Source organism: Stegastes partitus, unplaced genomic scaffold (genome assembly GCF_000690725.1).
Source record: "Stegastes partitus isolate 25-593 unplaced genomic scaffold, Stegastes_partitus-1.0.2 Scaffold353, whole genome shotgun sequence".
NCBI classification, from domain to species: Eukaryota; Metazoa; Chordata; class Actinopteri; family Pomacentridae; genus Stegastes; species Stegastes partitus.
In genome coordinates, this window is record NW_007578084.1 from 410,462 (window position 1) to 423,638 (window position 13,177).

At 40.0% G+C, this 13,177-nt stretch overlaps 1 protein-coding gene across 2 annotated transcripts in view; it reads left to right on the forward strand.

Annotated features, from left to right (window-relative positions):
* LOC103359087 (BCAR3 adaptor protein, NSP family member) overlaps nt 1–13,177 on the forward strand; it is a 51,351-nt gene that overhangs the window by 17,577 nt on the left and 20,597 nt on the right. Inside the window, exon 1 of one of the 2 annotated variants that reach the window (XM_008284292.1) lies at nt 7,988–8,262. The exons of the other annotated variant lie outside the window; for it this stretch is intronic. Within the exon in view, the coding sequence (XP_008282514.1) occupies nt 8,182–8,262 (81 nt within the window). The 5' untranslated portion in view covers nt 7,988–8,181. Of the gene's footprint in view, nt 1–7,987; nt 8,263–13,177 lie in introns of those variants that run through there. 2 annotated transcript variants of the gene reach the window in all.

Genomic DNA, 13,177 nt, shown 5'->3' on the forward strand with positions numbered 1-13,177 from the left:
TTCCTGCACATACACATTACAGTGTTGTAGGAGCTGGTTATAAAAAGCTGAAACACACAAACACAAAAAGCTAGCACAGAATGTACAATGTAGCCATAAGTTGCAAGTCTGCTCAGTATATACTGTAGTAGAAGATAAAAGTAATACTACCAGTTACACAAAACCTCAAACCGCCTCTTTCCACCCTGCTGTTAAAACACTGCAGCTGTAAAGAAAAAGTCATATTGCCAGGTGAAATAACGGTGAACAGATTTCGTAAAACCCAAGTAAATGTATGAAATCCAACGCGGGGCATGAAACACCAATCAGCTGTTTCTTCAGGCTTCAGTAGGAAGATCAGTCTTAGCAGAAGTTAATGCAATTGCTCCTGGACTGCAATGATTATAGATCTTTAAATCATAGCAGCTGCCTCTGTGCTGCTGCTGTTACTCTGCTTTAAATCATATCACACACACACACACACCACCTGAGTCCCAGCTTCAAGAGAGATGGTGACTGAGAGGTTATCATTCAGTTAACATCATTCTGTTGAGGTTTTGGTCATTTTTTGCTCTTATAATTTCTGTTTTAAAATTAATGTAATAAAAGGACATCACACCAGAAACGGTAGGCATATTCCACAAATAAGCTCTTCTGTGCTCAGGCAGGATATCTAATCTAAGTACTGTTGGAACACAAACCAAATGGAAAGGTTGAGAACTGAGATCTGGCCCAGAACACTTGCTGGGCTGTTAACTTCTTCTTTATAATTGATGTTGCCTGATTTAAATCATAACTGAATTAAATTTCATCTTGCATCTCTGTCAAGTCTTTGTGTTATTTGGGTAAAACAATGATGTTAAACAGTAACTGATGTTGGAAACCTAAACTTATTGCATTACTTTATTTAAAAAAAAATAAATTAAAGGAACAACATAACACTGATGATAATAATAAAAATAAGGGTTCAGGGCATTTTCTTAAGTACAGCTTAATTCATTCTGAACCCTCTGACAGGACAAACTGTCCTTACAGACCTGTTAGTAACAAATTGCAGATAAACAATGAGATCTCTTATATGGTCTCATTCCTGCCTTTGTTGGCTAGGAGAGAAAAAAGCAGGCAGGAAGCAAGAGCATGCAACACAGGTCATCTGCTGACTTTGCAGTTATGTGGTATCCACACTAACCATTAGCCCATCACAACTCTCGTCTTATTTTGACTTATGATCAAGAGCATCATAATTCAAAGGTGAGCTGTGCTTTTTTTCTTACAAGTTACATCAAAATCTTATCAAACATCACATGTTGTACTGACTGTACATAACCGGAGTTCAGTGTGAAACAGTCCTAACCACACGAGAGATAGTAGCATCTGTTCTCTTCCGCGTGCTTTTTTTTTGTTTTGTCTTTTTAATATTTAACATCATCCTGTCTCTCTCTTTCCATCCATCAATCATGTCCTCCATCTATTAGCTCATGTGTTTGGATGCTAACATCTCAGTGTGAAAAGCAAACTCAGTCCTTCCCACGAGAGCAGGTTGCACATGTGGGAGCTAACCTCATCCACACTCAAACCTGCACACACACATACACAAATAGAACTTGGTGTTTGTTTCGTTGGTCCAGTTAGGGTGGTGAGCAAGTGTCAACAGAGTACGTGGCTCACTCATTGTGTCTGTGTGTGTGCTGATCGTACACGGAGCTGCTGTATTCCAGGTATTATATAACATGTGTGAAAGTATAGCTGTCAGCTCTGCTACATTGCTACTCCAGGTGTGTTTGCATTTCCATTCTGGATGAAAACACACACACATATGTCCATACTCAGGCACAGACTGCTGCAGACAGTACAGGTGCTCAGTGTCCTTTCCTGTGGAGAGGTCAAAAGTACATTCATGTGTCAGTGCTGTGAGCCTTGCATTGTTCACTGCTCATCGATTATGTACAGTACAATTGAGTAGGAATAGACGTGTGCAGGAAAGGAAGTGTCTATGGAGAACAATAGTATAAATATATCCCTCACTTAACTGACCTAAGGCCAGTTTCTCTCTGGGTGGACAGTCTCATGTCCAGAGCTGTTTGATGTCTAAATTCAGCTTCAGCTTGTTTTTCTCTCTTAAAGCAGAAACGGCATTAATGAGATTAAATAAAATTCACAACCAAGTTCTTCCTTTTGCATTACTGAAAATGAAAAGTACATAGTAGATATTAAGACTTGCCAAAGTTAGTTTTGGTTATCCCACACACGAAATGTTTATGTTTTTATTCTTGCTTTTTTTCTCTGGTTTAAAGTGGGGAAAATGTCAAGTCATGTATTTTCCATGTAAAATTTAGCAACAGTAAAATGAAAATACACTGGCAGTTGTGGGGTTTGTTTGCTTATGCTGCCAAAACTGTCAGTCTGTTAAGTCTGTCAAGTCTGATCATACTACACCCACAATGATTTTATGTAACAAACTTTTTGAATAAGAGCTTTGGAGTTTGATAAATACTACTTAAGGATTCTTCATGAGCATAAAGATGGAGAGCAGTTGGTTGATTTTAACACTCATCAGTTGATTCAGCATGTTATCACTTGTCATGAAGGCAACACCTCGCAGTATATTACTCCCTTATGTCTATTTTCTTTGATGACAAATTAGCTAATGATGAGAGAAAAAGAAAGATCCTCTGTGATTTTTATCGAACACAACTCTTCTTTCACTGAGCCTTTTCTAAAAGACTCGGGCTCTTTTGCTCTTTCTCTTTCATCCCCCCCTCTATGAGTTGAGGGTTGCTGTACACCCTCATGAGAGAGCTTTAGGAAACAATAATGCTCTCTGTGTGGACATGTGTGTGTGGTCTTAGGTTGCAGTCGCTTCTAACTCTCATAGTGGATGACACTTGCATACAATACACACACATAGATGCAAACAGTAAACAATAGCACTATACAGTGATGTTTAAAAATAATGAAGATATAAGAACACTTGGAGGTTACAGTTAGAATTATTCAAATGTTTACCCGTTCAATTTATTAATCTCTAAATTTAGATTGTCTTGAATTTTTAGAAGAGTGCACAATCTAGTGTCCAAATTGAGGTACTGCACGATGTGACCACCAGACTCCAGAACTGTAGATTGATCACCCGTCTATCAGTCAGTTAGAAGTCCAAACAACAGTGTGACATTCATCAGGATCATCACCAGCCTGTCGGCCAGCCAGCATGACTTCAGATAGTAATCAGGCAACCAGCCAAACCACTGGTCACCCCACTTGCCATCTATGTAGCTCCACCAGCTAGCTTGCGGGTATGTCCGTCTGTCAGTCAATAAGCTGGACAGCCAATCAATCACTCAGTTTGTCAGCCTATAAGCAGAGCAGGCAGCTGGCCAGTGACCCAACAGCTTGCTACTGCAGATGATGATTAATAATTCTCCTGTTAGGTCTTCACTCATTCTGCTATCTTCAGCGGCATTTCAAATTTTAGACTCACACAGTTTTTTAAAGAGATGTGGTCAGATACCATACCCATTGTTGTTAAATTCACATTAGAGCTTTATTTCCCTAAAATCAGCCTTCCCCTACAAACTGCCTTTAATTTCTGGTAAGAAGCCACACTCTTACAGATGACAAAAAGAGTGTGGCTTAATTTCTGGTAAGAAGACAGATAAAAAAGTCACTCTGGGTAAAGGGTCAATGTTGAGATCTGGGTCACACCGTATAGATTGGGTGCAGCAATTTACTCTATGTCACATGGCTCAACAGGCATTATCAACTGTGGTGAACACAGAATGTTTAAATGCTGTCAAAAGTTTTGATCGTGTCTTTAATGTGACATAAAACCATATGACTACGAGGGCAAATTTATGATTTGCAAAGACTGACGTGTGCATGCTCTTAATGTTTATTGAAAGCTGAATACCTATACATTTTTTATAGTATTTATCTGGTTAATTGATATCTTCATTGTTGTTAATTTTAAGGTTACTGCACTGTTAAATAGTGCCGGTTAGTGGTATTGAGCCTGTTATTTATTTTTCATTCTCATGTTATTTCATTTCATATAACCTACACAGTTAACTCAACTTGCACATTTCTGTTGATGTTGTAGTTTTGCAATAGTCATTCTGCTCTTAGTCTGTCACACTGTGTTCACTTTAGCCCTTTTTCTATTATTCTGTTTTTTATAGACTTAATTTACCATATTTTCTAACTTGTTGTGATTTGGTGTTTTCTTTTTGCTGCTGTAACAAAATCATTTCCCAGGTCTAGGATAGATTAAGTATTTCTATTCTATTCTATTCTATTCTATTCTATTCTATTCTATTCTATTCTATACAAACCTGGTGAAGTGAGAGTATATGCCATGTTGCTGTGGACCTTCTGCAGCCACTGTACCAAGTCTGAGGTTTCAGGCACAGTGCATACTAATCACGTTGCATGCTGATTGCTACGTATAGTATGTTGCAAGCTGCAGAGCGTTCAGTCAGAAATAGTCAGGTCTGACACCAAGTTCTTAAAAAGAACTGCAATGTCTAGACCACACATAAAGTTACCATTTACTACATTTGAACAAATGCCGTTTCAGCTTGTTAAGTGTAAACAAAACTGAATTTCCATGCCTCATTCCATAAGTTCTGAAGCTGATCTTCCTTTTATGTGAATTGAGTAACAACTCATGTTCTTGCATTTTGAGTATCGGTAGAATTAGTTTTTAATTGCAGTGTGTGAACTGTATATCATCACCTCTAGTACGCCAGTGTAGCTCACTTTGTAGCAAGAAACATAAACACACTTGTGGATTTGGTTTCTGTTTTTAGCTACATACAATGTATTGTCCCACTGCTTGACCACATTTTTACTGACTATGTGCGGGCTTGCACAGCGCAAACATCATATTGCACCAGTCAATGCGACTGTCATCCAGATCACAGTCCATTACTGGTCGATGACCCATCACTAACACAAACACGCGTACAGACATCCAGACTAACCCAGGGGGTGAGCAGCAGAGCCTAATGAAAGCTGCCCAACTGCTACAGAAGGACAGGGATGCTGAGATTGTAGCTTGCTGTCATTCTGTCACTGTTTGTTACAGCAGGCCACTATGACTCCCATTTCTGATAACCAAACTTCCAGGCAGTTCCAGGGAATCAGACGATGTACTGTATTTACAGCACGTGCATGCCAAATGTCTACTTCAGTATCATGCATCATTAATAAACTGATTTTGATAGCACAGCGTGTAGACGGTACAGCATTACAATGTAAATACACAGATCAGCCACAACATTGGATCCACTGACAGGTGAAGGGAAGCACATTGATCATGTCATTACAGTGCAATAATATACTGGAAAGCTTTGGATCCATTAATTGGATGTTACCTTCATTCCACTCACCTAAATATTGTTCAGACCAAGTACACTCCCCCATGGCAATGGTATTTGATAATACCAGCCATTTTCCCCAGAAGGACAGATTGCTGTGAAAGCCCACAAAAACTACCCACAAACGACTTTGGGAACATCACAACGTTCTCCAAGCATTGACCTGGCCTCCAAACTACGCAGACTTGTAACCAGTCGAGATGATGTGCCAGACCAAGCCTGATCCATAGGCTTCACTCTGCAACCCACAGGACCCAAACGATCCACTGTCTCCATGCCAGACAGGACACCAAGGACACCAAGAGTCCCATGTCCATGACCAGACAGGCCAGAGCTGTTTTGGTGATACAATCTACAATAAGCTGCACGTACTATTTGTGCTGCTTCCCACTAGATGCAATTTTATACACACCATGTAAGGCAGATTTATGGAACAAAAACACAAACAAAAAGAGTACTTACTGTGCTTTGTCCTGTCTTTTCTGTGTAGATAGACACAAATATGTACTTTGCTATTTCCCAGTCACACAGTCTACCATTTTGGTTAGCACTGAATTATCTGAGTAGCTACTGGATGGATCGGCATAAGATTGTATGCAGGAATTGTTTGTCCCCCAAGGATGGAGCCTGATAACTATTGTTGTTCCCAGACTACCCTAACCTGCTCCTCATCTCTGCTTGAGGCTAGTAGGTGGAGGCAGCATTAGCTACAGCTAATGCAACACACCCAGTTCTCCAGCCAAATTGTTGCCAGTCAAGTTGCATTATGGGTAAGGTAGGAGCCAGGCTTTGAGAGAAAAGAAAATTACATGGAAAATAATGCTAAAACCAGTGGAGTACCGTTTTAAGACGTAACCACGTAGGGTGTACATGTCATTTACTTGCAACATCATGGACTCTCATAGACTGCTCACCATTTCCATTGCCTCAGCCCTAAAATACATATCCTAAATAAAACTACATATTCAATATCATTTTTACATAACAAAAATAATCATCTTTCCTCTCCCATTTTGTAATGTGATTAGCCTAAGTTGCTGAAACAGCTCTGCCTCTCGTAGTCCATTTGTCAGAAACAACAAACAGATAGAAATAGAAAATATAGAACCTCAGCATGCCGATTTCTGTCCCTCGTTGTTGTTCCAGAGCATTCCTGGAGCTATGGATATGTGTATTTTAAGGTGGACATTTGGCCTAGCTGGTGATTTGGGGCTGCTGTGGTTGGCAGTGCTGTGTGTGTGTGAGTGTGTGTGCTGCTGTGTGGTGCCCCAGGGAATGTTCTACATGTATTTCCTTCGTGGATCCTCAGAGAGTTCATACTGTAATTAGTGGCTCCATTTCCTGCGGCAGAATATTCCTTTAACTGGTTGCTGCTGGGGTGTCACCCTCAGTGTGTGTTTGTGTGTTTGTTGATGTGTATGTGGCTGTTCTTGTGAAGACATAATTGTGTGTATACTGTACATTCATGGTTGTTTTTGTAGTTTTCTGTTTGCTTGTGCACACTGCGATGTGTTCGCTCTCTCTCTGTCAAGTTGGGTCTGTGTGTTTTTGTTGTCCATTGGAGTGTGTATGTTTGTGTGTGAGAGAATTGGTGGGAAAGCTGCAGCACTTAACTAGTGTGTGGGTGTAATTGCTCAGCAGTCATTAAGTAACACAAATGGCCGGCTATTTATCAGCGTCGCTCTGCAGGACACACACACACACACACACACACACACACACACACACACGCACCTAGCTGACTCTTTCCTCTTGTCTAGACACTCATGCAGCAGTATTGTAGATTATTTTCTGTACACAAACAGTAGCTGAACCTGCAGCCTTTACCCATAAAATGTTTGTGAGTGTCTGGTAACTATTTTCATTGAAAAAAATCTTGCCAACTTACTAGATGCATTTTCTTTTTTTTAGTTAGTTAGTTAGTTAGTTAGTTAGCTTGTTTGTGAGCAGTGATACCTACCATGGTTTTACAGGGAAAGAGCGTCACTTACAGAAACCTGAACATCACTGACATGAGAGCAAAATACAGTGACATCAGGGCTAGACATTGGGTTTGACTGACAGATAACTTCTGGAAAATACCATGCAGAAACTCCACAGCAGTGTGTGTTTTGAAGCAAAGACAGGGATTAATTGAGGAATTGAGAAAATTAAATTGCCTCTGTTTTAGTTAGTAATATAACTGTTGGGTATTTGTGTAGATTAAATGAATAAATCTACAAAATAATCTGCACACTGAACAATAATGAAAACATTTGTTAGATTTAGTTGCAAATTATCCGGCAACAAAAGCAACAGACATTACTTTGATTGGTGGATGCAAAATATCGACCATCACATATAGTATGTATGAATGAATGTATTTACTCTCCCTTCCATCATCCATGTGTTTTCAGGGAGAGCAGGAGGGAGACTTTGCTTTAGGGCCACTCCCAGTCAATCCTCACTTGATTGGCTCAAACCGTGTCACATGTGGCACTCTCTCATCCATATATGGAGCTTGGGGGCAGGGAAAAAGTGTGAGAAAGGATCTGTAGAGCTGAGCGAGCAGTGGAGGATTCACTCTGCAGGAGACTGTGGAGGAGAGAGACAGAGAGATGACAGAGTGATAGTAACAGGAGTTGTCCTGATGGGGATGGTGGGTCTTTGGGTCCCTGGAAGAGGCAAAAGAGAATGATTTGGGACTTGTCAAGTGGTGAGGTCATTCAAGTTTGGCTTTTGGTCCGTAGTCAAGGTGACTAGAGCTGGCATTTACAGCTAAAGTCAGCTTGCTGAAGGCAGCATTTGTTACCCAGTTAGTCTTGGCAGTAAAGAAAAGTTACCAAGAATGTCGGAGCGCTGCAACCTCAAGGCCCTGACAGCGGCTCTGTGTTGCTTCTATCACAAGAACTCCGTCATCAATGCAAAGGTGAGACAAGCATGTGTGAGGATGTGTGGAGGTATTGATTTGCCATCTTGTGTGTCATTGAACTCACATTAGTGTTTGTGTTAGTGTGTAAATGTATATGTAAAGCGCGACTGCATGTGCACATGTGCAGGTGTGATTTTGTGCATGCCTATCTGCTGCAGCATTGATGCTGTTCCTTTGCATGTTTTCATGAGGATGTATTTGTTCAGTCCTAAATCAAAAGTAGCTTTTTTTTTCTCCCCGTTTTACAGTAATAAGAGCATGCAGTGTTGGATATTTTCTTTTAATGCATACTTCCAGGGCTCCTTTAATCTGTTGTTGTTATTTAAAGAAGACCACAGGAAACTGACCAGTCTGCTAAAAGGCACTTTTAGAAAAACAGAACCAAATGTCGCCTTGTAGAAAACAATCTAAAAAGTGCATGGTAACACTTCCAGACTGAGCTAAATCTAATCACACTGAATAGTCCTCCTCTTTCCTTCACTTTCTCTCTGCGAGTTGAACACTGGGCTTTTATTACTCGGACCAGACGCTCTCATAAATGACCGACTGTGTGACTGTCTGAGTGTGTGAGTGTGAGATATATAGCTGGCTTCATCCATAACTAGTTCTGGAAGACAGACAAGGCAGTGTGTGATGGCATGGGTGAGACACAGATAGTTATAGACAGGGAGGTACCAGAATGAGGGTGATAGTCCTCATGTGGATGATAAATTACTAACTTGTGGTAGTTTGTCTTCTTTATGACGTCAGTGCAATGTATGAATGTCATTAACTTGATTGGATGGAGCAAGCAGCAGCGCAGGAGGCTGAGGTGACGTAGTCTGTCCCGCTTTACATCAGCCAGGAGATCTTCAGCTGGTTCTGAACCATTTACATCTGCAGTGTAAATATAGTTTGTGTCTGGTGAAAGGATGTTAATGCAAATTACAAATCTGTCACATGTAATAAAATCTATTAGAGAAACTTACTCAGTGACTGGATCTCATCCACAGTCAGAGGACAATATGCACATAAAATATGCACACAAACATAAAATTCAAGAAACAACCCAAAGCAATAGGTTGACAAAGCAGTCTCACAAAATGGTTCGTTGAGTAGCTGCTCTGAAGCTCTCACTCATTTTAAATGATCTTCATTAGCAAATAGATCCACCTTAGATGCTCAAATTAAAATTTTCAGGGCACATTAATGAATAATAATGCTCAACTTTAAGTGATCAAGGATAACATGGACATTTTGAAGTCTGCAGTTCCATGGCAACAGAGTAAACTTATTGTCCTAAATACATTTTTAATGTGTGCTCAAAATGTATACTTTTGAAAGTAGACACACAAGGAAAGTTTGATTCCTGATCAGTGCCTGGCTCCCTCATCATTACCTTGTCTAACCTTGTATAATGTAATTATCTCACATGACTGCTGTCCTGCTGCCAATGACACAGTCACTGTGCTGAAGAGCGACCTCGACTGTATGTCTTTGTGTTGTGAATTCTGACATTCTGTGTCAAAGAAACACATTTTGTAATGTAAAAATAGTTACTAATAAAACAACTTACCCATGCAGAGCCAAGTCTCTTTTAACAAAATCTGTATGTCAGGCCAGTGAGAAGGTCATCTCTAGTTTATCATGATGCTGATCCTAAAGTACTGTCTTGGGTACTTTACAGAGAGAGTCAGTCTGTTCATTTGAGTGACTTTGATGTGACACAAGCTTCTTATCTGCATGTGTCATCATTTTTGTTCTCCCCCAGAACAAGAACTGTACAAGAACATCACCCACACTGCTGCCCCTATCATCCTCATCTCTTGCTCCTCAATTGCTCTTATCAACTTTTTCTCCCCCTAACTGGGCCTTCCCCTTCATCCCTTCTCTGTGCTTTTCTCTGTTCTCTCCATCTCCCTCTCTGTTTTTACTTTTGATTCCAAAAAGCCTGGGGTTTTATTCCATTCCCCTCTTTATTCTGTCTTCCATCTGTTTCTCTGGGAGGTCGCCATGTAACACAGAAAGCCAGCTTAGTTTATTTGTGCCGACACATATCAAAAGTTACTTGTCCTGGTATCTCGAGTCATTAGAGACATTATTGGCCTGTTTTGCATCAGAAACTGTAGTACAAGACAGTCAGAAATAAAGGGGACACAGGAGATGCAGCAGATTATGTTGTATGTCATCTTACAGTAATTGTATACATACAGATTACATTTCTCCCAAGGGAATTGTGCCCATAGCACAAGAATAAACAAACTGTACACTACAAAGCTGCTTGTTTATCATTGTTGCAGTATAAGCTTCTTTTTCTCTCTCTTTACAATGGAAATCACTTTGCTGAAAGCACCATGTTTAGCTCTTAGCACGAAGCCCGGTACTTTGAGATAAATCTTTACTACTGTGTTGTGATCAGATATTTTATCTCTGAGCCTGAATCTCAAATGTATCTTTAAAGCTAAAGCTTGAACATCGTGGTGCAGTCAGACTGTTTCCCACGGGCTCAGTGTGAGCTTTAGGATTTAAGCCTGGAAACAATCACTCAAGATTCCATTTGTCCATGTCAGATATGTACACTATATAGTTAGAAGTATGTGGACACGTGAACACTGCCTAGGCATGCTTGTTCATTATCATCTTTCAGTATCATGGGCAGTAATGTGCTGCTTTAACGTCCTCCGTTGCTCTGGTGTCAGGCTTCCCACCAGATTTTGGAGTCTGGCTCCCATTCAGCCACAAGAACATTAGTAGTCCCAACTTTTTGGTGATCAGTCAAGTTCTTGGAAAAGTTCTGAAAATTCGAGTAAGTGTACAGAGCACCTGTCTTGGTCCTCAGTGTGAGTATATCTGGTGGTAAGTCTAGTCCCAAATGCAAACCAAATAAAATGTCAAATGTTAGATTTACTGCTGAGACAGACACATACCACTGTACAGCAGTGTCTCAGAGAGGGCACTAATGTGAACCCTCTTAAGCTGCTTTCCCAGATTGACCTGTCAAATGTTTCCTGGTCCAAACACAGGAAGATTCATGCATTTAGTTGTGTGTAAACAGGAAAGGTAGGAACGTTTTGATGATGGAGCCAAGATGTAGAGATGCAGAAATTAAAAGATCAACAGCTATTACACATCATAGCTTTGAGCTATCAAATTAAATGTCAGAGACAGAAACTGCGTGTTTTTTTTGAGACTGTATAGACCATAAAAGGCTAAATTTAAAAAAAAAAAAAAAAAAAGAAAAAGAATTTCCTGACATTGGCAAAAAAACAAAAACAAAAACATTTTATCACTTTAGATGGAGGTAGTAAGAATGTTTCTGTTTAATAATCCCGCAGCAGGTTTTTCTTGACCTGTCTCCTGCATGTATTGCCTTTAATACTGCACAGCAGCTACAGGCAGTGAGAAACATACTGATGAGTGCCATAAAGAGAGAGATAAACAAAAATTTAGAGCATAAGGGAGAGACTGATGAAGGGAAGAGGAAATACCAGATAAACAGCAGACCAAAGTGTTGTTATTTCAATGCTGATGATGATGATTGGCTTTGTGAAATCTCCCCATTGCAGCACTCGTTTTAAACCATCCAAGATTTATGCTTTCAATGTGATTTTTGAAAACTTAATGAACTCAGTATCAGTTGACAGGCAACAAAGTCAGTTTTGAACCCGAAGAAGCACAAATGCGTCTGTTACAAGAAGTTAACATTTTGTCGGTGGATTATCTGAAAAACAAGTCACATGATCTGCCTTTAGTGCTTTGTGTTAAGGAGCTGTTGCTTCTCTCTGCTGTGATAAACTGAACTAATTAACTTAAACGTCACTGGACACGAACTAGCTAAAATTGAGACTGAACGGTTGTGTGTTAAAAGTTAGAACACACGGGCTGGGAAGCTATAGCCTGACTTCAACCCAAAACAGTCCATCATAGGTGTGATGATTCGTCACGTCTGGCACAGTATTACCTGTAAACGGTGGCAGTGCCCATAATCCCTGCACTGACATCACAGACGGAGGTCAGTCTGAGGTTAGTTTGAGACCCAAACCTTGACCGAGGCTGCTTAACTTAAAAACCTCTTTTAAAACCCCTTTTGACATCAGTTTAATAATAATCCAGAACAGAGAAGTCCAAAAATTACTGCAACACTGCTCCCAAAGATTGATTGGGGATTAACTTTTAATGTTTTTGCAACTGGAGCAGCACAGTTCTTGCGTTGCTCCAGTTTCCTTGCATGGTTTTCTTGTAATATTTAAGCTGTAGTTTCAAACCTGCCTGTTGGTATACTGACTCAGCAGCATATTTAGTTGGTCAAATGCTGCTGTGGTTTTCTGTTAACGTGATTCAACCTGAACTTCTTTTTCAAACCAATGTTACAGCAAGTTCCTCTGTCTTTCAAGCTCGTTTGTTACTTACCATCCCGCATGTTCTCAGATTAAAGTGATAATGTTGGACATAAACTGAAGGCCAGCAGTGTCATCTAAGAATCTTACATTCACTGCTTTATTTCAACTCTCGCATGACATTATAGCACACAGAGGATTATAATGTCCACTGGAGTTATTATGCTAAAAGGTTATTTTTCTTCACCTCACTGAACTCAAAGGACAAGCAGCTTACAGAGTTGTCTGCTGCCTCTGATTGGTCACCACTACGGAGTGGATTGTCACAGCAACAAACAGACCTGGTTTTAAACTCATGTATCCACCATACACACAGAATAACTTAAAGGGTTTAAAAAACACTTTCCACTCTTGTCTAAAATCCAGGAAATCCCACAAAATCCAATCATTGTTTTGATTCTTTTGAACAATGCCCTTGGGTTTTTTAGTTATAAATCATTTTTATGGCATTTTTAGACAGCTGGGAGAAGTGGTGGAGGTTGGAATGGATGATACTGATACTGTATATATTTATGCTGGTGGCGTTTTAAAATAAT